General features: G+C 43.0%; 2 protein-coding genes across 12 annotated transcripts in view; one reads left to right on the forward strand and one right to left on the reverse strand.

The window, feature by feature from the left end:
- Positions 1-23,951, forward strand: ZFAND2A (zinc finger AN1-type containing 2A). 2 transcript variants are annotated; one of them, XM_033914940.1, is made up of 8 exons: positions 18-181; positions 1,404-1,498; positions 9,374-9,505; positions 12,878-13,029; positions 14,569-14,673; positions 14,757-14,823; positions 18,706-18,780; positions 22,959-23,951. In XM_033914940.1, the coding sequence occupies exons 1-8, from the start codon at positions 127-129 to the stop codon at positions 23,004-23,006; spliced, it is 729 nt and encodes a 242-aa protein (XP_033770831.1). In that variant the 5' UTR covers positions 18-126; the 3' UTR covers positions 23,007-23,951. The 2 variants fall into 2 exon arrangements, with proteins under 2 accessions (XP_033770832.1, XP_033770831.1); XM_033914941.1 differs by lacking the exon at positions 9,374-9,505 and having other exon boundaries at positions 1-181.
- Positions 23,558-24,655, reverse strand: part of NSMCE1 (NSE1 homolog, SMC5-SMC6 complex component) — a 114,024-nt gene continuing 112,926 nt past the window's right edge. For all 10 annotated transcript variants that reach the window (XM_033914930.1, XM_033914936.1, XM_033914931.1 and 7 more), the window contains exon 8: positions 23,558-24,289. In XM_033914930.1, coding sequence (XP_033770821.1) covers positions 24,168-24,289 — 122 coding nt within the window. In that variant the 3' untranslated portion in view covers positions 23,558-24,167. The remainder of the gene's footprint in view (positions 24,290-24,655) is intronic.

Here is a 24,655-nt window from a genome sequence, read left to right on the forward strand (position 1 = left end):
GCGTGACTCAGCAGGTGCCGGCTATAAAATTGGCGCGGAAGCGCCGCGCTACGCGTTCCGGGAGAGAAAGCAAAGGAATTGCAGCGGCGGGTCTGAGCGGAAATCCTCCCGGGGAAGGGTCTGATCATGGAATTGCCCGACTTGGGGAAGCACTGCTCTGAAAGGACCTGCAAACAGCTCGGTGAGGAACGGATTTTCGTTTGTTTTTTAGTTTAAGAAGGTATTTTGGAAACGGATCAATGACTCTTATTTCAAGTAAGAGACTCTTCTGCGAGAACCCCTCCTTGCCAGTCGATTTTTGCTGCTGTTTGGTTGTGAGAATAGTTTTGACTCTTATCAGGTGACTTCAAAGACTGTCACTTCATGCTATAGTTTCTTGTGTGATTAAGGGAAATTGTATTATCTACTTTCCCCAAAAATATAAAGGCCATTCAAAAGGTTTCTTCTTTTTTTTTTTCCATGAAAATTTATTGACATTTTTCAAAAATACAAAAGGGAAAAAGATACAATAACAATATTATAATAATAATAATTTAATAACTTTAGAATTTTATTCTTATATACCGCCATACCGGAAAAGTTCTAGGCGGTTCACAACAAGGTGAGCTAATACATGGGATACAGATAAAATACAAATTAGAATAATGGACTTAAACAGATGAAGACAGAAAGTATTTACAATGGCAGGGAAAGAAGTAATACATAGAACAAATCAAATACATCAAGTTGAATATAAGGAACTTGATTGAAAAAAATGAAGCAGAATGCATTAAGATACCAGCCTAGTAAAGAGTTGTTGAGTCTTTAACAATTTTCTAAAATCAAGATAGGAAGAGACCTCTAACATAACATAATAGTGAACAATGAACTTTCAGGAGAATGATACAGAAAAAAAGTATTCCCAATATAAAGGTGAAGGAAAAATACAATATTCAGCATTAAAAATACAATAGTCAACACTTCACGATCATGAAATGTTGAACATTGTATTTTTCATTCAAAAGGTTTCTGGTTAAATCTACTCTTGCACCAGCCCTGTTGATGATCAGTATGAAGAACGCCCCCCCCCCCCCCTCTCCTCCCCCATTAGCTTCCTGGATTCCTGGCCCCTCTACCTCTCTTACCAAAATAATATAGTTAAATGGGTTATTTGTGGCCTAGCTCCCTCCTTCCCTTATGCCCTAGCCTAGATGACAGCCCTGATTAGTTTCCCAATGGATATGTCTGGTTGAAAGAGCTTCCATTTATTGAGCTTTGTTATAGAACTCGGCAGTGTTTTTATTGCAGCTTAGTCATACTGTGTGTCTTCCCAGTTGCTGCATGTAACAGCTATCTATTTCTGGTAAGTTAGACATGTAGGATGAGACTGCATATTTATTTTTCATGATCTCTTTTTGTTACAGATTTCCTTCCTCTAAAATGTAAAGCATGTGAACAGGTATTCTGCAAAGATCACATTACTTATTCTCAGCATAAATGTGCATCTGCATACAAGAAGGTAATGTATAGAAATTCTGCTTTAAGTTTTGGGATCTGCTGGGTTCATATAATCAGCCTAGCCATTGTCAGACAAGCTGCTTGAACTTATGGACTTTGTGTTAGAGCCCAATATAAAATAACTCAATTTGATGGATAACTTGGGAGAAGCATTTAAATGCAGTAGAGTAAGGATCAGATTTTCACTCTGTACAAAAGGAGTAAAAATAATGTAATTGCAATCAAACTACATAGTGGACACAGTTAGTGACATTGTAAGGAGGGGGGCGGACTGCCCTGGGTGTCGTCTTCACATGGGGGCGTGTCGGTACTTCGCCACATCCTCCATACTATGCTGCCCGATTCAGGGAAAAATTTTTTGTTTTTATTTGGCGTATTGAATTGATTTTTATCCTTAGACAAGCAAGCAGCATATTCTCACATGTGGGAGACATCATCCATGGAGCCCAGTACGGACAGTAAAAAGTGCACTGGCACCTTAAGAGCTTAAAAGCTTTGTTTGCCTGCAGCACACATGCACAAATGTCTTCCCATCTGAGAGCTCGCAGTACCTCAGTTCCATAAGCAAGCTAAGAAGCCAACCAGGGGAGGTGGGTAGGATGTGAGAATATCTGCCTTCTGTCTCAGGATAACACCTGTTATCCCAGGACAAGCAGGCAGGTATTCTCACATATGGGTGACATCATCCGACGGAGCCCCGATGCGGACGCCTCACAAGTAGACTTGCTTGAAGAAACTAGAAGTTTCGAGTCGCCCGCACTGCGCATGTGCGAGTGCCTTCCCGCCCAGTGCACAGGGTGCGTCTCCTCAGTTCTTAGTTTTCCGCGGAGCCGAGAAGTCTGTCTTTGACTCTCTGTGTTCAACTTTGTTCTCTTTTGCCTTCTCTCAACCGCGGTTGGTGTTCTTTATTCACAAATCGCTGTTTTATTTTGTTTTATTTGTTTTTATCTAGTTAAAAAAAAAAGTTTTGTCTTCTGTCCGTTCTCCGGGACGGGCCGCTCGGCCGCAGCCCACGAGCTTCGACCTTGCAGAGGCTGTTTTTCAGCCTATGTCCAGGCCTGCTACAGAAGTGTAGCAAGTGTTGGCGCGCGATCTCTCTCACGGACCCTCATAGATGCTGCATCAAGTGTCTTGGGCCTAAACATCATCCCACATCGTGCCTGCCTTGCCTCGTGCTTTTAAGTGTCGTTGCATTCAAGTAGACAAGCTCTTCGAGATGGAGTCTTCGACTGATCCCTCGACTTTGAAGGCGTCTTCGGCTTCGATTTCCATTGAGCCTCCTTCCGCGCCTCCTGCTTCTACCTCGAGCCTCATCAAGCCTTCCTCGTTTGCAGCAGCTCTTGCTTCGACGTCATCTGCTGTATCTTCCCCTGTTTCCTCAGGTCAGATAGCTCAGCAGTCGGTTTCGCCAGTGGTGATTAAAGTGTCTAAGACTACTAAGTCGAAGCACACTCACACTGCCTCGAAGGAACCTCCAGCCAAGTCAGGTGGTCAGGTTTCAGACGCGGATCCCACCTTGCCAGCTTCTTTCCAGACCATTTTAGAGAAGCAGTTTCTTCAGTACCTTACCATTATGGGTCCTAAACTGCTTCCTATTATCCTGCCTGGGCATTTAGCAGACTCCCGCGAGGTCGAGCCGCTTCCTATGCCCCTGTTGGAATCACACTCTTTGCAGGGAGCAGAGTCTCTGCGAGTGTCTGGTCTGTCACCTAAGCACGAAAGGCAAAGAGTAGATTCTTTGTGAGTGCATCGACAGGATTCCTCACACTCTCAGCAAGGAGCAGAGTCTTTGCGAGTGCATCGAGGTTCCTCCTCCAAGCCTCTGGAGCTTCGTTCTACAGCCTCTAGACCTATTCATACATTGGTATCGACTGCTTCCGTCTCCGAGGCAAAATCTCCTCGATCCTCGAGGTATGGTTCTAGACACAGTTCTCACCATCGTTCGAGACCTTCATCGAGGCATTCTTCCCGGCATCGTTCCTCGCAGAATATTCCATCTTCCTCGAAGCCTCGTTCTACTCCGTTCTACTCGTTCAAGTTCTCCGATGCCGGACCTCGAGGATATCCCAGCCTCGATTGCCTCGACCAAGTCACCAGGTTCCTATGAGACTTTTTTCCATGCCGAAGTTTCTTCTTCGACATATGCTGCCTCGACGTCCTCGAGTCCTTCTCGAGACAAGGCATTGCCGGATCAGCTGTCTTTTTCATCTTTCCTATGACAGATGGCTGTAGATTTGGATGTTAAATTGGATACTGGCTCCAAATATTCTAAGGAATATCTTGAAGTCATGCGTCTTCCTCAGCCTCCGGCAGAGTCTCAAGCTTCTACTTCACAAGCTTTTGGACCAGACTTTTACTTGATGCATGGAGACTCCATTTTCCATACCAGCAGTTCCTGGAAAATTGGACTCGAGGTATAAAACGGTGCATCACAAGGGATTTGACAACTCACAGTTATCTCATCAATCCCTACTAGTTGAATCTTCCTTGAAGAGATCCCATCCTTCCAAGGTCTATGCTACAGACCTCCTTGGAAGGGAGGGGAAAACTATGGACAAATTTGGACATCTCATCTACCAGAATGCTATGATGTCCTCAATTATAACTTTTATTTCATTACTTATTTTGAATTTCTTCTTTCTCTACTGCCAAAATTTTTGACTTACATGGATAATCACATGCATTTTGAGTTTCAAGAAGTCATTGCTTCTTTTTCTCAGTTGCATCTCCATCTCCTGCAATCATCTTATGATGCCTTTGAGTTATCTGCCCGAGAGGCTGCTTGCTCTGTGGCCATGCATCATTTTGCATGGCTTCGTACCATTGACATGGACCCTAATCTTCAAGACCGCCTGGCTAATATCCCTTGTCAAGGCAACAACCTCTTTGACGAGTCCATCGAGGCAGCCACTAAAAAATTATCTGACCATGAAAAGTCATTTGCTTCAATTGTCAGACCTAAACCGAAGCCAACACCTGCCAAGCCTACACGTCCGGCTGTTATCTATCAAAGGCGTTTTGCTCCAAAGCCAGCTCCTTACACTCGCCCTCCTCTGAAAAATCAAGCCACCTCAGAAGCAACAGAAATCCCAACCTTCTGCTGCACCTAAGGCTTCTCAGCCTTTTTGACTGTTTAAAACAGAGCATAACCTCCACCGTTCTGTCTCTGTCTCCTTTTCCCCCTATAGGAGATCGTCTCCATCATTTTTACACCAGATGGACCTTAATTACATCAGACCTCTGGGTACTTACCATCATCAGAGAAGGATATTCTCTTCATTTCACTCAGGTTCCACCGGAGCTTTCTCCAAGAGAGTATCCTTCCAATCCATCCAGACCGCCCTTCTTCTTCAGGAAGCTCAAGCTCTGTTTCGTCTCCAGGCCATCGAACCAGTTCCTTTGGACCAGCAGAACAGGGGGTTTTACTCCCGTTACTTCCTTGTTCCGAAGAAAACGGGCATTCTGCGACCCATTCTGGATCTCAGGGCTCAACAAATTTCTAGTCAAAGAAAAATTTTGAATGTTGTCCCTGGCATCCCTTTATCCCCTTCTCGAGCAGAACGACTGGTTATGCTCTCTGAATCTCAAGGAGGCCTACACTCATATTCCCATCCATCAGGCCTCCCGTCAATACCTCAGATTTCGGGTGGGGAATCTGCACTACCAATACAGAGTTCTACCCTTCGGCCTGGCCTCGTCTCCCAGAGTGTTCACCAAGTGCCTGATAGTAGTAGCAGCAGCTCTACTGAATCATGGTCTTCAGGTATTTCCCTACCTCGACGACTGGCTCATCAAAGATTCCACATCTCAAGGGGTTATTGTAGCGATCCAACGGACTACCTGGTTCCTACAAAGTTTGGGATTCAAAATCAACTTTCCCAAATCTCAACTTCAGCCCTCTCAGAATCTACAGTTCATTGGAGCTGTTCTGGACACTATCCAACTCAGAGCATTCCTTCCACAACAACGCCTGGAAGCTCTTCTTCAACTCTTGTCACATTGTGTCTTCCCGCTCTTCTATCTCAGCGAGACATGATGGTGCTTCTGGGTCACATGGCCTCCACAGTACACGTGACTCCTTTTGCCAGACTTCACCTCAGAATTCCTCAATGGAGCCTGGCATCTCAGTGGACGCAGGCTTGCGAACCTCTTTCTCGACACATTACAGTCACTCCTTCTTTGAAGAAGTCTCTCCGTTGGTGGATGCTCTCTTCCAATCTTTCCAGAGGCTTGCTTTTTCAAACGCCCCCTCATCAGAAGGTCCTCACGACAGACTCGTCGACCTACGCTTGGGGCGCTGATTTCGATGGTCTCTGTACTCAAGGCCTCTGAACCAGTACGGATTGTCAGTGTCATATCAATCAGCTGGAATTCAGAGCGATCCTCAAAGCTCTCCATGCTTTTCAACATCTCCTTCACGACACAGTAGTCCTCGTCCGCACGGACAACCAAGTCGCCATGTATTATGTCAACAAACAGGGAGGGACGGCCCATCAGTTTTTACTGCGAAGATTTGAGAATCTAGTCCTTAGGGGTTGATATTCAATGCTATCTCTTATGTGTTTAGCTGCGATATTCAACACTTAATTGGATAAGTTAAACCACATAAAAATGGGACTGACTTTTACTCAGTCTGATGTGGCTGCTAAACTTAGGCAAATAAGTGCTAAATATTGCTGCCCCTCCCCCTGTCCCCGACAAAGTATAATTCAGACTCCTTATAGGAATCACTGACCAGGATGTAGGGGCCAAGAGACAACAGGTAAACTGGTTCTAGCTAACCAATTCACATTTTTAAAGCAGCATGATTCGCACTACTCCTCACTCAGCCCATAAACCCTGTCCACTCCTCCCTTGACTCTAGTTTTAACTGGAAGTCTTTAAATTCCTACCTAAAACTCGATCTCCATTGGTAAACCGCATAGAACTTAACGGTATTGCGGTATATAAGCTGTTATTATTATTATTATTATTGGTACCACTGACTCATGTTCGAGTCCTAGCGACTACATTAACTGCTCTTACTATATCCTCTGGCAACACGCTCAGAGCTTAACTATTCTCTGAGTGAAAAAATATTTCCTCCTATTGGTTTTAAAAGTATTTCCCAGTAACTTCATTGAGTGTTCCCCAGTCTTTGTCATTTTTGACGGAGTGAAAAATCGATCCACTTGTACCCGTTCTACTCCATTCAGGATTTTGTAGACTTCAATCCTATCTCCCCTCAGCCCTAACCTCTTTAGTCTTTCCTCATACGAGAGGAGTTCCATCCCCTTATTCATGTTCGCTCTTCTTTGAACTCATGTGCTAGGAATACGAAAGCACCTAATGTATCCCTGCGATCCTACAATTGCTGCCTAATAAGAAGAATTCCAATGTGGGAACATACTCTTATTTATTAGATGATACCAATTACAAAAATATACTAGTGATTACTCAAATATACGTAGGTGTAGAACTGTCCTAACACTCGCAGTAACTAGATTAGGCTAATTATCAAGTGTACCAGGATAACCTCTAGTTGGCAAAGGGCATGTGACTACTAGCTCCCCTGGAACTCTACAAGGCATCACATTCTCACCCTTCTTCAGCTGGGCCAATGTCCGATGGTAACAAAATATTCCTCTTCGGAGCTACAAGCTTTGCAGCATGTCCCTTGGTTCCAGCATAAGTAAAGTCAAGTCCAAGTCCTTGAAATGCCACAGCAGTAGGATTCTCGGTCTAATGAAAAGCCAGCAGAATTCTTCCTGGTGCAGTTCTTGGCACATAAAGCTTCAGACAATTTAATCCTCTTCACAGCGATGCCCACACCCACCAGAAAATCTTTCCTCCTTCCTTCTCAAACCCAAATTCAAACTGAGTTATTAATTGTGCCTTCTTTAAAAATCATTGGAACGAGAAGAGCAGATATGTTCACTGTTGCAGGTCCACAATGGTGGAATTCCCTTCCCCAGTACATTAGAATGGAACGTGATGTTTCATCATTTAAAATTTTTTTAAAAACTTATTTGTTTAAGGATGCTTTTGACCTTTAAAACTTCTAAAATCTTCTATTCTGTTTTAATTAATATTTATGAAGTATGCCTTGCAAATTTTTACCCTACCTTTTGTTCTTCCCTTTTTTTCCTATACCCTCATTGTAACTTTACCCCCTTACCTATCTCTCATGTTAGTTATTATTAGATTTTATTGTTATTTTGTTAAAGTTTCTTTACTATATTATGTACATCGCCTAGTAATTTGAAATAGGCGATTCATCAAAAATGAAATAAATAAAATAAACTTGAGTTCAGCCTGGTGCAGATCTCTCCAGTCATGTAATATAGGCCAGTTGGGACCTGTCCAGCAGGTTATGGCCAGTCACACAAGGAGGTGAATGGGCTTCTAGATGGACCCTTCTTTCAGGACTGGTGCAGAATGTCTTGCCAAGATGAACTTCATTGCAATGAAGCTCGTTCCTACACAGCTTCTCAGGAACTAGTCTGGGGACCACCGTAGATGGCTGATCTTGGCCATGAACAAACAGCTTGTTTTATAATAGCAGGCAGGATCCAAGATGTCTTTGTTCAGAAAAGATGGTTCATGGCGCAGCAAATCCTCAAGCTTCCAAAAGCAGGGTGCAGGGATGATTTTTTTTTTTTTTTTTAATTCTTTATTCATTTTTCCATCTTACAAGAAGTGCACAATTCTACATTAACTTTTACATATCACTTGATATTCATACAATTATGATTTTGCATACATGAATTTATTCCCCCCCCCAATCCACACTTCCCACAAGTAATTTAATTCAAAATATCATTTATATATTATATTTCAATCTATTAATCAGACCTTTAAAAGAACTATTTACCCTCCCCCTACATGTAAATGTACTTTCATTAGGAAAATGTCTATTCATTGCAATAATTTGTTAATGGCCCCTAAATCTTTTTAAAATTATTATAATTCCCTTTTTGTATGGCAATTGATCTTTCCATTTTATAAATATGACATAATGAATTCCACCAAAATGTGTAGCTAAGCCTATTGTAATTTTTCCAATTGTTGGTAATATGTTGTATGGCGACTCCTAATAAAAGCTTGTTATTTGATGAAATTTGACTTTTTGCTCTCATTGACATCCCAAGCTATTGGTTTGGTGCAAGGATATTTTTACAGAACCAGTATTTAGGCCAAGAAAACCCTGGGATAAATAAGGTGTGCCTAAGATTAGGACACCTACTGGTACCCAAGTCTACTTTAAGTGTCACTAGGCGTCTGAACCAGTTGGGCCTTTTGCCCCTCCTCGTGCATCACATGATGCACCAGGGAGGGAAGACCCGTCATTTAGACAGGTGGGCCTGAAGCAGGAGCCAGAGAGCAGGCTTCCTGCTTCCAACATTTTAAAAAGGTACAGGGAAGGCAGGAGGGAGTTGGCAGCCCTCCTACCATTGGGGAGCGGTGGCTGGGGCATGCCTGGCGCAGGGGTGGGCTCTTTTAATGGGATAGATGTTGTGTTCTGTGCCATAAAAGAAAAGCCCTAACAGCAGTGACAGGAGGCTGCTTCCCCTGTCACTGCTGTTAGGGCTCTGCGCATGTGTCATTCACCCACTGAGCAATTGATCAGTTGCGTTTGCATGCAAATCATTTGCACGCAAACTTGACAGCGCATCGATCGCTGCTGGAGAATCGTCCAACAGTGATCGTCAGTATCTTTAGTGCATCTAGCCCTTAGACCTTTGTGCATTCTGTTCTGTTAAACACCTGTCATCATTTCACTTCAAAAGGTGTGAAGAAAAACTGGTCAAGTAGACTTATTGTAAACCTCTTCCACCCAATAGATTCTAGTTTTGCATGTCTGAACTAATGTCAAGTTTTCATATTTGGTTTTCAGGATGTGCAAGTTCCTGTGTGTCCATTGTGCAACACCCCAATAGCAGTGAGGAAGGGAGAAGTGCCAGATAAAGCAGTCGGTGAACACATAGACCAGAAATGTAAATACAATCCTTCCCAGCACAAACAGAAGGTACTCCGTTTCTAGTGTGGGGTATTAGGTGATCACTGTAAATGAGAAACTGTTGAGCATATTCCTTGAGAGCCAGTATTCTCCCGTTACCCCTCTTAGTCACTTCATCAGCTCCTCATCTGCTTCCCAAAACGTATTGCTTGGTTTTGGCTGAAATCAAAACAGTAAACTAAAGATGGTTATGTGAACCAATGAGTCCTGCTGGGGATTGTCAGAGCTTGCAGTCTTGTAGCCCTCTGCTAAATCTACAGGCTATTACCCTCCTGTCCTAGAAACTGGAAGCACAGTTGATAGGTGGGAGAGCCATGTTAACAAGGACTTCCTCAGCCTGTCAAAGTTTCTCAACCAGGTGTAGTTAAATATCCTCGGAGAATACAGTGTGTGGTCAAATTTAAAAATAAAAAAAAATCCTGATTACCAGCTTTTTATGCTTACCCACACTGTGCACAAGTAGCACTGAGACGTTTCTCATTTTGTATTTAGTTAATAAAACTGATTAAGGTCAAGTATAGGATAAAGGAGTGTACACGGCAGACACTATACCAGCCTGATGCACATTTGTCACTGAATGTAATCACGAAGCAAAGTTACATAAATTGCAAACTTTACAAAATACAGTGGAACCTTGGTTTACGAGCATAATTCGTTCCACCTCCTCCCCTCGCAAACGCCACCTCCCCTTCCCCCCCCCGCCTGCCCACCCAAACTGAAGCCTTACTCCCATCTGGCACCAGCACGCAGCACCAACCCATAGGAGGGGGGGGGTGTTCGCAGGCGGGTGGGACTCGCAAATCGCGGTACTCGCAAATCGAGGTTTGACTGTACTGCACTTCAGCTGCTTCCTGAATTAGAAAAAGGAGTCGAGACAGAATACCACCATATCTGACAAAAGCAAATTCTCCATTGGCTTCTAGTAGAAGCCAGCATGCCACTATTAGACTTGTTTCCTTCCACAGTCGTATATCAAGCTGTGAAATTGTGGAAAAATTCACCAGATCATGTAACTTCAGAGTAATTTATCAAGTTTTTTAAAAGGGCTTTGAAAACTCATTTGTCAGTGAACATATATTAAAGGAGTAGTGAATTTTATGCAGCTTTTACTTTTTGTAATTCTGAATACTGTCTAATTGTAAACCGCAATGAACTTTATATACGACAAATACATTATCAAATGTTGTGGGTGTTGTGTTGTCCTTGCAATACATCTTTCTGATTAGCTCATTTGCAGTGGCAGGTGGAGGACACTTCACTCCCCCCCCTCATGGCTCCTGCTCTCTGGAATTCACTCCCACTATCCATTGGTGTGAATTCTCAGAAACTTAAAGTGCAATTTTTAAAGACTCAACTGTTCAAACAAGCTTTTGACCGGCTAATCCAGGTGGTTTCTTTTTACTATGTTTCCAGTTCCCAAACCCAACCCAGCCCCTCCCCCTTATGTTGTGTGCTGGTATAAATGATGCTGTCTTTTCATTTCCTTCCCCCCCCCACATGAAACTTCTAGATTGTACACTACAATCTGTTTATATGCAGCAGTTGAAGGTGGTATAGTAAGTCAGAAATAAGAATACGAGGGGCTTCGCAAATGTTCTCAGCCCAACCAAGAAGAGAATGATGTGTAGCCATGAAGCTTCCATGGCTCCTCCATATATAAACATTGAATTTTAATACCGTATTTTTCGGTCTATAAGATGCACCCCCTGTAGAGGAGGAAAAATCAAGGAAAAAAATTTCCTCCTCTACAGGGGGGGTGCGTCTGGTGCTAAGCAGCCTGCTCGCAGCCACCTGCAGCGAAGGAGCCCACCTGACGACGCCCGCATGTGAAGCCTCCCACCTGCAACCCAGTCAGAAGCTGTCGCCTCAAAGAAGCCTGCCCGAAGCTGCCCCGGTACCTTTTTAAAGTTGTGCTCTCCTGGGCTGTCTTTGGAAGCAATGCAGAGTGGTGCGACCTTTGCGCTTCCTGTCGGGTCCCGCGCCGCTCAGTGAGAACTGACCTCAGCCAATCACTGAGCATCGCAGGACCCGACAGGAAACGCACCGCAACTTTTAAAAAGATACCGGGGGGAGAGGTGTATTTGCTCCATAAGACGCACCCAATTAGAAGGGCTTGTGCATGCGTAGATGCATGCTCAAAGCCGGCAGAGACTGGGAAGAAGATCTTCAAGCGGCACTGGCACTTGTGGGCTGCGTGCCGGTGCCAAAGGGGGGGTGAGTTAAAGTTGGTCGGGCGGGGGGTTCCTGTTCTCGTGGGGGGGGGGGGGTGCCGATTCGAGCGGGAGGGGGCCCTTTGCGAGCGGGGGGAGCGATGCCGGTTATCGGGGGGTGCTCGCAAATCGAGTCAACACTCGGTTTGCGAAACACATTTTGTGAGAATATTTTGCTCGTCTTGCAAAACACTCGCAAACTGGGTTACTCGCAAACCGAGGTTTGACTGTAGATAGATAGATAGAATGAAAGATCATACATTAAATAATGTGCTGAAACTCACACCTGTCTATATATCTCTCTATCAATATATAGATAGATAGAATGAAAGATCATACATTAAATAATGTGCTGAAACTCACACCTGTCTATATATCTCTCTATCGATATATAGATAGATAGAATGAAAGATCATACATTAAATAATAAGAGAGAGAGAGAGAGACCCCAAAATCGCTGCTTGCTTGCCTGCCTAGAAATAGCTGTATGGTCCACCCACATCCCCCGCAAAAACGGAGGGAGATGTGTAAACTACTATGCAATATTGTAACTTCAGTACTTAACACTTACTGCTCCCCCCACCTTACAATCCCATGTGGTACATTCAGGACAGGAGTGGTCCCTAGTTGCTCTTGCCCATGTCGGCTCTACTCTGAAATTAGCTGCTTGTGATCTCTTGCAGCAGTGTTGTGAGATTTGGCAGCCAGTTGGAGAGCAGAACCAGCATGGTGGCATAAGAGAAACTCAGTTGGCATCTAGTTTCACTTTAAGAAGAGTTGAGTTCGATGTCATGTCTTGCATTTTAATGCTTTTGGAAGATGGTCTTTCAAAGATACAAGTCTTTGAGAATTTCTGAGAAGTATTTGAGGTTTGTTTTAACCTAAATGTTCCAGAAGAAAAGATGGAGAAACAATAGCCCTTTAGACCGGGGTATAAGTTTTGATGAACAAGTCCAAGAAAGATTGGCTTTCTTCCCTCTTAGTGTAGCTAGATTTTTCCCCCTTTTTAAGACTAGTACAGAGTGGTCTGTGTCATATCAAAAACTGCAGCAATTCCCAAATGTTGAGCAGTAAAACCTGTGACTTGAAGTTACGCAGACCATCCAGTTCAAGAATAATCTAGAAAGATAGCTAAGGAGTCCATATTTTTTTTTTCTCTTTTCTAATATAGATTTTCACAAACAAGTGCCTAAACCCTGGATGCAAAAAAAGAGAGCTAATCAAGATGATGTGTGATCAATGCCAGGGCAACTTCTGTATAAAGCATCGGCATCCTCTGGACCATGAATGCAGCAGCAATGGTCATCGACTTTCCAAAGCAGGGTAAGGAAAGCCTTTCACTCAGGGGTAGGGGTCTGCAGAGTAGGATGAATGTACAGGGAGCATCACTTAGAACTAAGGAGCCTACTTTTCAGAAGATGTATAGCTGTATTTTTTAAGCCCAAAAAACCCACCCCATCAGCATTTCTGCTCCTCCCCCCCCCCAAAGTTACTAGGGACATAAATGCATATGACCACTTTTAGCCTGCTTACTAAGGCAAAAGGTTTGCTATACTGAACAGACAAGATTGTGAAGGAAGATGTAAAAAAATTCCCCATATCAAGTTTCACGAGCAGAATGATATTTCCCACCTGGCCAAAATAAAACCCCAAACTGTTAAATAAAATTTCTCCTCATGTTTTTTTTTTAAACTACGAGTGAGTGAATTTTTGAATTTTTATTTTTTTACTACTACTTACAGTCGCACTAGATGTATCATGGTTCTCTCAGCTACTTTTGTAAGGGGCCTCAGTTATGTGAAAAGCACTTCAAGCATGACCTATGCAAGAATTACTTCTATCTTCAAACGTCTCAGTAGCCAGCCTATCATATTTGTGTAGAATGGGCTCTGGGGTCTAACTACTGGCTAAGACTTTGTCACCAAGTCTAGCCAGTTTGTTACCATCATGCTTTAGCAAAGATGCCTTAATGCCAGCAGCTCTGCAGAACTTGAGTATTTTTAGTCCTACTGCATCATCAGGTCAGACTATACAAGTAAATCTTTCTGTGCAGATTAAATACCGTATTTTTCACTCTAAGACACACCTATGTGTTTTTCCTCCTCTAAATTTAGGTGCGTCTGGTGGTAGGCAGCCTGCAGCACGCACACACACCCCAGTACCTTTTTTTAATTGCCAGCGGTCCAGCGCCTCCGGGTCCTCTTCTCTTAAGGGCCTCTGCAATCTCCTGTCCTGTGTGTCTGTCGTGGACTCTGTCTCCTGCGAGTTCATGTGCAATGCTGTGCACACGTAGTAGCAGCAGTTGAGAGATGAAGTCAGCTTGGGGGGAGCCACGGCCACCGAGTCTTCTCGGCCTCAACCAGGGCTGATTGTGCTGCTCAGAGCCCTACCGCTTCCCCCAGTGCAAACAGCAAGTCCAGAGCAGAGCCTGCAAGGAAAACAAAGCACCGCAGAAAACACGTGTTTGTGCCACTTAATTTCCATAGCACCTGTGTGCCTACGAACACGCCCCCTCCATCTGCCCTCCACCAATCGGAAGGCAGGACACCATCACAGCTCGCCGCTGAGAAAGAAGGGGTAGAGATGGGCACTGGATTGCTGGCAATTAAAGGTGGGGTGGGTGGGGTATTCGCTCCATAAGGAGCACTGGACTGCTGGCAATTAAAGAAAGGTGCGGGGGGGGGGGGGTTAAAAAAAGGTGTGAGGGGGCATAAGGGGGATATTCGCTCCATGAGACACACCCTTATTTCCACCCACTTTTGGGGGAGGGGGGAAAAGTGCATCTTATGGAGTGAAAAATACGGTACATTGGTGCTGGGATTAGAATTTAGAATTCATTTTAGTTTTTGTGCTTTATTCTAGATGTGCTGCTATAATGAGAGCCCAGGACTCTTTGAAAACTTCCAGCAAAGTGGTTTCAGAACCTACAATGGAAGGTTCTTCAAATCCACAAACACAGCAAAATGCGTAAGTTAACGGGCTTCTTTTCTTTAATCTTTTAAAAGACATGAATAGCATGATTGAACATTTCCTCTGTCCTCTCGTTACAGGAATGCATCATGGTTGAAGAAGATGTTTGGTGATATTTTTCAGGTTGACTCCTTACAGAATGAGCTGGTAGGTAAACTGCTAGTTTTCCATGAGCTTAACAAAATGAAAACTGCTACAGCACATCCAGTTGGCCTACTTATGAAAACTAAGCTCTACAATCCTTTCCTCATCCTCGGAGCCTCTACATCTCCTACACTTTTATGAACTGACTAGTATTTAAGCCTGTTACATTAACGGGTGCTAGAATAGAAGTTTGTGTCTTTCTTTCTTTGTCTCTCTCTTTCCTCGGCTGTCCACCACAACCCCTTACCTGCTCCCCCTGTTCAGCAGTAGCCCTTCTCCCTTCCTTTTACCTCCCCCCGTCTAGCAACACCTCTTCCCTGTTTACCCTGTCCAGCAGCACTCCTTACCTGCTTTTCCTCTGCATTCGTGTCTGCCCTACTCTTTAAAAAAGCCTGCTGAGGATCGCAGCCGGCTGTAGCGAACCTCGCATGTGCTATGCACCTCAGTAGCACGTTCCCCCTTGACGCGATCCGATGCATCAGAGGGAACGTGATACTGAGGTGCAGAGCGGCCTGCGAGGTTCACTACTGCCGGCCGCTATCCTCCAGTAGGCTTTTTAGAAGAGGAGGGCAGACAGAAGAGCTGCTTCAGTGGACTGGATGGAGGACTGCCGCTCGATGCCTGAAGGAGCTGGAGAGCAGGGAGGTCCACGCTTCACAATTGCTCTGCCAGTAGCGCACATGCGCACTCCTGCCTGCCACGGACATACAGATCACGCAGGTAGGAGTGCGCATGCGCGCTTAGCGTTTTATTATTATAGATACTTATTCATACCACCTCCAGTGGGAGATTGCTCATATATCGCACTTTGTACAGAAATTTCCTTAGGGTACTGCTGAGTATACCTAATACCCCTGTACTCTAAACTTTTCACCTATATGATCCCATTTTAAAACTTAATCTTTATGACCTGATGAAAACAAATAGCAGCCCTTACCACACCCCTCTCTAATTTACTTCATCTAGGATGCTTACATAGGAGGAGGGAGCAAAGCCTGTAAAAAAAATTGACTGCCACTACTGGCTAAAAGTCACAATGTAGGCCCAGAGGGAGGGGACAACCCAGTTCTATGTCTATGAGGAGTCCTAAAGATTTGTTTGGAAATGCTGGCCTATACTTCACTTCATCATCCTCCCCCCAAACTCCAGCTCTCTTAATTTTAAAAAGAAGTGTACATCCTTTGCATTTATACCATGGAGCTTTCTAAAAGCCCCTGAATTCCATCCTTTAGCACAAAATTGACGGTCAGTCTAGAAGAGGTATGGAGGCACATTGATAGGCTCAAAAACGATAAATCCCTGGGACTGGACGGCATCCATCAGAGGGTAATCAAGGAACTGAAAGGGGTTACAGCTGAACTGCTTCAACTAATAGCCAATCTGTCGATCAAGTCAGGAAGGATTCCGGAAGACTGGAAAGTGGCGAATGTCACGCCGATCTTCAAGAAAGGTTTGAGGTGAGATACAAGAAACTACAGAGCAGTGAGTCTGACCTTGGTACTGGGAAAGATGGTAAAGGTGCTTATAAAGGACTGCATCATTGATCACCTTGATGGACACAATCTGATGAGGACCAGCCAGCACGGCTTCAGCAAGGGGAGATCTTGCTTAATGAACTTGCTGCACTTCTTCAAGGAAGTAAACAGGCAGATAGACAAGGGAGAACTGGTCGACATTGTATATCTGGATTTTCAGAAGGCGTTTGACAAGATCCCACATGAACGACTACTTCGAAAAATTGCGAGCCATGGAATTAAGGGTGAAATACTCATGTGGATTAAAAACTGGTTGGCGGATAGGAAACAGATTGGGGGTAAATGGACAATACTCGGACTGGAAAAGCGTCACGAGTGGAGTGCTGCAGGGTTCGGTGCTTGGACCTGTGCTCTTCAACATATTTATAAACAACCTGGAAATTAGTACGATGAGTGAGGTGATTAAATTTACAGACAATACAAAGTTATTCAGAGTAGTGAAGACGCAGGAGGATTGTGAAGATCTGCAACGTGACATAATCAGGCTCGAAGAATGGGCATCAGCATGGCAGATGAGGTTCAACGTGGATAAGTGTAAAGTGATGCATGTAGGTAACAAAAATCTCATGCACGAATACAGGATGTCCGGGGCAGTACTTGGAGAGACCTCCAGGAAAGAGACTTGGGAGTTCTGATTGACAAGTCAATGAAGCTGTCCACGCAATGCACGGCGGCGGCAAAAAAAGCGAACAGAATACTGGGAATGATTAAGAAGGGGATCATGAACAGATCAGAGGTTATCATGCTGCTGTACTGGGCCATAGTACGCCCTCACCTGGAATACTGCGTCCAGCACTGGTTGCCGTACATGAAGAAGGACACGGTACTACTCGAAAGGGTCCAGAGAAGAGCGACTAAAATGATTAAGGGGCTGGAGGAGTTGCCGTACAGTGAGATTAGAGAAACTGGGCCTGTTCTCCCTTGAAAAGAGGAGACATGATCGAAACATTCAAAATACTGAAGGGAATAGACTTAGCAGATAAGACATATTGTTCACCCTCTCCAAGGTAGGGATAACAAGAGGGCACTCTCTAAAGTTGAAAGGGGATAGATTCAGTACAAACGTAAGGAAGTTCTTTTTCACCCAGAGAGTGGTAGAAAACTGGAACACTCTTCCGGAGTCTGTTATAGGGGAAAACACCCTCCAGGGATTTAAGGCAAAGTTGAACAAGTTTCTGCTAAACTGGAATGTATGCAGTTAAGGCTGGACTCATTTAGAGCACTGGTCTTTGACCTGGGGACCACCGCGTGAGCAGACTGCTGGACAAGATGGACCACTGGTCTGACCCAGCAGCGACAATTCTTATGTTCTTACATACCTGAGGCCAATTAGCTGTGTAGCAAGTGCCAATAAAGATAATAAATTGCACATTACACATACAAATCCATTTTTAGCCAAACTTTAGATTAGTACCTTTCTTAGATCCAGATCCACTTTAGATATTATACCATTTTGTTGTTGTCAAGCACATTTAGTTACATGCTTAAAGTACATGTTGCAACCCTTCAGTCTACCTGTCCTCTAGTCCTGCACTTTTCTTGCTGTTGTGACGTACTAGACACCATGATCAAGTGAGGCAAAGCAAAATGTACTTTAAGTTAAAGCTATAAATTATATAGATGTGCTACCATTCAGACTCTAACTTGAAAAACTGGGTCAACAGATTCAGCGTTGACTACTAGAGCCTATATACAAAGGCAGCTTAGGATGTGGGGAGGGGGCCCTTCCCCATCCACAGCTTGCCAAAAATTATTCAAAGCCTGGTTGCACTGTTTTTTGTTTTCTGAAGCATCTCAAAACGCTTCACCTAAGATACAGTATGGAAAGTTTGCTGTCTAACAGTAGCAACTCTTAGGGCGCAATCTATATACTAAAGATAGTTTATCGCTTATTAAAACTTGATATGCCGCCTTAGTTGCAGTACAATTCAAGGTGGTTTACAATAAAATACATGAAAAAAATAGAAAAAACACTATTAAATATAGGAAAGTACACTACTTTCATACAAAGAAATAAAAACCATTCACGGTCCATCACTCTTTACTTTATTTAAAGAGGCAGTACTGGAAAAGCCAAATGGGGCTACAATCGTACAAACTACTGGGACTTGTATGGCCTAAGACAGGGGTTTCAAAGTCCCTCCTCGAGGGCCGTTATTCAGTCGGGTTTTCAGGATTTCCCCCAATGAATAAGCACGAGATCTATTGTATGCTAATAGAGCTCATGCATATTCATTGGGGAAATCCTGAAAATCTGACTGTAAGGAAGGAATTGAAAACCGGTATCTTAGATGTCTATTTTCAAGGTGCTGAGAGGAACTGGCTGCTCACATACTACTTTAACTTTTAGACTGAAGATGCAGCACTACAACGAGCCCTGGAGCTATCCTTGGAGGAGTGGATGAGAAATTGTTCTATCACTCAGGTATGCACTAGAAAGGAAGTGGTGGTTTTTTTGTGTTTTACTTTAATTCCATTTGGAAACAAATTGTCCTCAGCCATTCAACACCTAGTTACAAAGTACAGTCAAACCTCGGTTTGTGAGTATTTTGCAAGATGATAAAATCATTACAATATATATGTTATATAAATTCATAAGAAAAATAATATAAAATATGGTTTATTACATTACATTACATTACATTAGGGATTTCTATTCCGCCATTACCTTGCGGTTCAAGGCGGATTACAAAAGGTTAATTTAAAAAGATAGAATTACAATGATTAGCTAGAGAGGTAAGTTGTAGATCTTAAGAGCATTTAGAGGTCGTGTTGTTATTGCTGTTTCAGGAATTTCTTGAAAAGTGTGGTTTTTATTTCTTTTCTGAACGTCCTATAGTCTGGGGTGGTCATCAGAAGGTTGGAGATCTGGTTGTCCAGTCTTGCGGCTTGAGTGGCTAGGAGGCCGTCGTGTAGTTTAGTTCTTTTTACTTCTTTGATTGGGGGGGGTATGAATGGGGAGTGCGTTTTTCTGTGTCTGGTACTGGGTGCTTGGATGAGGCGATTGTTCAGGTATGATGGGCTGTCTCCGTGTAGGGTTTTAAATAATATGCAGTAGAATTTGAATTGGATTCTTTCTTGGATTGGGAGCCAGTGTGAGTTGATGAAGGCTTCAGTGATGTGGTCATGTTTTTTCAATGAGTAGATGAGTCTCAAAGCTGTATTTTGGATTGTTTGGAGTTGTCTTATCGTAGTTGCAGGACATGGAAGGAAGAGTATGTTACAGTAGTCCAATATACCTAGTATTAGGGATTGTACTATAAGTTGGAATTGTGTTCTTTCAAAGAATTTTCGGACTTGTCTCAGGTTTCTCATGATTGCGAATGATTTTTGAATTGTTTTATTTATTTGCGGTTGCATTGTGCAGCATCTGTCTATGGTCATGCCTAGTAGTTTTATGGTGGTTTGGATGGGATATTTGGTTGTGTTTATGTCTAGGATGGTTGTGGTTTGGATCTTGTCATTTTCTAGGAGGATGAATTTGGTTTTGTCTTGGTTGAGTTTAAGTTTGTGATTTTCCATCCAGGTTGTGACTGCTTCAAGTGTTTGGTGAAGTTTGTCTGTCATGGTAGGTTTAGAATGATCGTATGGGATGAGGATGGTGATGTCATCCGCATAACTATAGGAGGTTATGCCTAGATTATCCAGATGCGTTCCTAGAGAAGCAGTGTAGAGATTGAAGAGGGTAGGGGATAGTGGAGATCCTTGTGGTACGCCGCAGGGGTTTGACCAGGATTCTGACTTTTCTTTGTTTGATTTTACACTGTAGGTTCTGAGTTTTAGGAATCCTTCAAACCAGGAGTATACTTTATCTGAGATGCCTATTGCATCTAAGATCTGTAGAAGGATGTTGTGGTCTACTAGGTCGAATGCCGCCGATAGGTCCAGTTGTATGAGTAGCATTTTTTTTCCTGTACTAAGTTGTTGTCTGACGGTATCCATAAGGGAGCCTAGTAGTGTCTCTGTGCTGAAGTTTGTTCTGAAGCCTGATTGCATGGGGTGGAGTAGGTTATGGTCCTCTATGTAATTGGTGAGGAGTTTGGCTACTAGGCCTTCTATAATTTTGACATATAGCGGAATTGAGGCTATAGGTCTAAAGTTAGATGGGAGGTTTTGTGGTGCTTTTGGGTCTTTCTGGATAGGGGTGATGACAATTTCGCTGAGGTCTGCAGGGAATGTGCCTTCTGTGAGCGTGAATTGGATCCATTGTAGAGTTGTGGTGCGGAATTTTACACTAGAGGTGGTAAGGAGATAGGAGGGGCAATGGTTGAGGTCACAGGAGGCATGGCTGTATTTTTTGTAGAATTTGTTGAATTCTGACCATTGTATGTTAGGGAATTGAGTCCAGATTCTGTCTGCTGCGATTGCCTCTTTTCCTGTAGGGTGGATTGTGATTGGATTTTGATGGGATGGGTTAAGGATGAGTGTGGCTCTGGTGTTGGTGATTTTGTTCTTGAAGTGTTCTGCTAAGAGGGTGGGTGATGGTGGAGGTGTGTTAGTGGTGGTAGTGTATGATTTGGTGTCTGTTAATTCTTTCAGGATTTGGAATATTTTTTTGGAATCTTGGGTTTCCGTGCCTATGAGATTAGTATAGTAGCTTTTCCTCTTATCTTTTAGTAGATTTTTGTATTGTTTGTTGATTTTTTTCCAGTCGGTTTTTGTTTGATCTTGGTTCTTTTTTCTCCATTTTCTTTCTAATCTTCTACACTGTCTTTTGAGTTGGAGTAATTCATTATCAAACCATTGGTCTGATTTCCTGCTGGTTCTGGTTTTGGTTTGTAGAGGTGCCAGATCATCAAGGATGTTGGTGGATACATTTTTCCAGTGGGAGATGAAGTTTTTTGGGTTGCAATCTTGGATAGTTTCGTCTACATTTGACCAGAAAATGGTTGGGTCGATATGTTTGCGTGAGGTATATGTGGTTTTTTTTGATTGAGGTGTGTGTTTGGTCTTGGTCCAATTGATGTTGAAGTTATAAATGTAGTGGTCTGACCATAGGGATGGGGACCATGTTCCGTTAGGCGTTTGGATTGCTGGATTGGATGGTTGGTGAGACATGAATGCAGCAATGTCCAGTTGATGACCTTTTTCATGAGTGGTTTGTGGGTTTAGGATCTGGAAGGATAAGGCATTGAGGAAGGATAGACAGTTATTTGCTGGTGTGGAGGTTGTGTCTTCTAGGTGTAGGTTTAGGTCTCCTAGGATGAGGTTATATTCAGCTGTTAGTGAGTTTTGGTAGATGAAGTTTTCAAATTCAGGTCTCACTGTGGTCCAGTTTCCTGGTGTTATGTAGCAGAGCAAGCAGTTTAGAGAGTTTTTTAGTGTTGGGTTTGTGAGTTGACACGCTAGGAAATCCATTTGTGGAGTGGATGTTTTCTCAAGTATGTTTAGAGTTAGGGAGTTCTTGAATATTATTGCTAGTCCTCCTCCTCTTTTTTTCTCTCTGCAGGTTACTGTTATTTTGTATCCTGGCGGGCATACTTCTTTTATTCTAGGGTCTGTGTCTGAGGTTAACCAGGTTTCAGTGAGGAATAGGCAGTCAAGTTTTTCTGTTTTTATCCAATTTTTTATGTTTTCTGTTTTGGGTCCTAGAGATCTGATGTTAACATAGGCACATGTAAGGGAGGTCGTGTTGGTCTGGGGAATGTAAGTTGTTTCCGGGTATATAAAATACATTATAGAAATATCAAGTGTATTGTTAAGATAAATGTATGGAAAATTTATAACACTTGTTGATATGTGAAAAAATCAATAAAAAACTTAAAACCTAAAAAACGGAGGGTTAGGACTTCGATGGGAAGATAGAACTTCAATGAGAAACCAAGGGGGCCCCTTCTGGTGATTCAGACAAGTCGTGACCTGTTTGGGCCGCCGCGGGAGCGGATTGCTGGGCAGGATGGACCTATGGTCTGACCCAGCGGAGGCACTGCTTATGTTCTTATGACTTAAGAACCCTTACCTTGAGCGGACACCGGCACGCAGCGCCAACCCACAGGATGTGCCACTGGTCTTTGCTGGGCTTTAAGTATCTGCGCATGCTCAAGGCCTTCTAGCTCCCACTCTCTCCAAGAATCTCATGAGAATCTCGGAGAGAGTGGGAGCCAGAAGGCCTTTAGCATGAGCAGAGATCAGTGGCACATCCTGTGGATTGGCGCTGCGTGCCGGTGTCCGCTCAAGGTAAGGGGGGGGTCTTTTTGGGATGTGGAATGAATCTTCTGAGTTTCCCTTACTTTCTATGGGGAAACTCGCTTTGTACGAGCACTTTGGTTTACGAGCATGCTTCTGGGACAAATTATGCTCGCAAACCAAGGTTCCACTGTAGTTTTCTGAGAAGAACAGGGTGCGACACATACCAAGTTCAAAACTGGGCCAGATGGCAATGGAGATGTCTGAGCTCTTCCCTCTCCCTAGTCTGAAAAAGAAATGGGCTGATGTTTTTCTGTGTGGCCCTAGTTCAGCTGTAGTTCTGAAAGGCACATTTTCTTTTTCTCCTGGAGGCTGGTAGGCAGCCATGTTGTACATACTTGCCCTTGTTTTCTGTCAAACATCAGGCACTCTTCAATGAAGGTATTTAAAACTGATTCTAATAAAAGATATCTTTAGCCCCTAGGAAAAGAGCTGGTGTTCACTGAAGATGTAGTCAAAACCTAGCCTTCTGCAGTTGCCAAGGAAGACTGCCATGACTTAAGAGCTCAATGGAGGCTTGAAGATTCTTCTTTAGTACTGGTCTAGAACCTTCTACATGAAATATTCTCATTACTAGCTCTTTATTTAAAGGTCTATGACTTAAACTAGCATTAGTTGGCAATGCAATGTCTAGATGTGCACTGGAGCTCATAATCTGTGTGACAGGGAGGAGGGAGATATTGCATATCCTTTCATTGGCTGGTACATTGGGTAGCAGGATCCCCTTTACAGCATAGGTATATTTATATGCAAATTTTCTTCCTTGAGGGAATGTGCCTAGGCTAAAGACTCAAAAACATGTATTTAGTACAAGGTAAATGTTAATTTGGGGAAAATGAAATAAACATTAGTGATGTATCCAGAGTGATGAGAGAAATGGCTTCATATTTTGCCATGGGTATCTTTCCTGGGGCTGTGGGACTATTTTATGCCTCAGAAACTTAAGCCCTGGAGCATTGTGACTGGTTTCATTCCTTAGAAAATAGTCCATCTACAGCAATTTTTCAACTATGAAGCTGCCACTATTTTCGGAGAAAGTGAACCTCCCATTACTGAACTGTATTTCACATCAACCACTGTAAAAAAAAAAAAAAATCCTGTTAAATTTTCTACTCTAGTATTTCTTAAAATTGTGCTTCAATGTGATAGCATCTGAATGATGGAAGATGCCAGAAAATATATTTGCTCTAGTGATTAAGGGGGGGGGGGGGTGTAAGGCTCCTAGACTCGGACCAAAAACAGTATATATTTATAATACTTTAATAAAACTTTGATATTTACAGAATTAAAAGGTATGCTCTGCCTTTTGAATTTCTTTCTTATGTATAACAAAATTGCTTATCTTTTGCTTTCTGTACTTGACATGTATATTGAAAATTATAAATAATAAAAAAAATTTTTTTAAACTTTGATATTTAAGTTTCAGCTTCTGTTAACCAAGATCAGTTAAATGAAGTAAAATAACTGTCCATTCACTAAAGGTTGTTGTCATTTATGTTAAGATGGTTGCTCTCTACTCAGATTCTAACAAAGCCAAAATCCCTTTCTGCTGCTGCTTACAAACAGAAGTTCAACAGGCAGCTTTGACTTTTTGTTATTTAAGCTATCGGACATTAATGATGTCTTCTAGCTTCTGCTAGGCCTTCTCCCAGAGGTTGAGGGAACGGCTCTTCTCTTTTCTCTTGCTGCAGGGGCTGCTTCTTTTGGTGCAGTAGATGGCAAGTGTGGAGAATCAGCTTGATGAAGTGCTGCATGGGAGTTGACAAAAAAAAAGTCAGGTTCCTATAACAAGGCAGTCGATGAACTTGTTAGAAAGCTTTTAAGACTTTTTAATTTTCTTCCCTCTCAAACCAGGGATCAGGTAGTGGCAGGGTTCATATCACTTTTAAAGACCACAGTTCTGAACCCAGCTGTGAAACATCGTTAAAAAAAACCAAAACACCTTGACCATAGCAAAGGAAAAGAAATAACAAGGTTTGCAGAGCTCCAGCCGTGAGGTAGGGTTTAGAGAACTAACTTTGCTTAGGATATACAATGATTTCTGCAACACACATGAGAGATAAGAGCTGAAGTACAGAGAACTGTTAAGAAACACAGGAAAAGAAATTAAATTA

Source organism: Geotrypetes seraphini, chromosome 11 (assembly GCF_902459505.1).
Source record: "Geotrypetes seraphini chromosome 11, aGeoSer1.1, whole genome shotgun sequence".
Lineage (NCBI taxonomy): Eukaryota > Metazoa > Chordata > Amphibia > Gymnophiona > Dermophiidae > Geotrypetes > Geotrypetes seraphini.

Coding starts and splice junctions, on each gene's coding strand:
- ZFAND2A (XM_033914940.1), top strand. CDS start 127: ATGGAATTGCCCGACTTGGGGAAGCACTGCTCTGAAAGGACCTGCAAA. Junction 1,499..9,373: donor GTGCATCTGCATACAAGAAG/GTAATGTATAGA, acceptor TTTGGTTTTCAG/GATGTGCAAGTTCCTGTGTG. Junction 13,030..14,568: donor CATCGACTTTCCAAAGCAGG/GTAAGGAAAGCC, acceptor GCTTTATTCTAG/ATGTGCTGCTATAATGAGAG.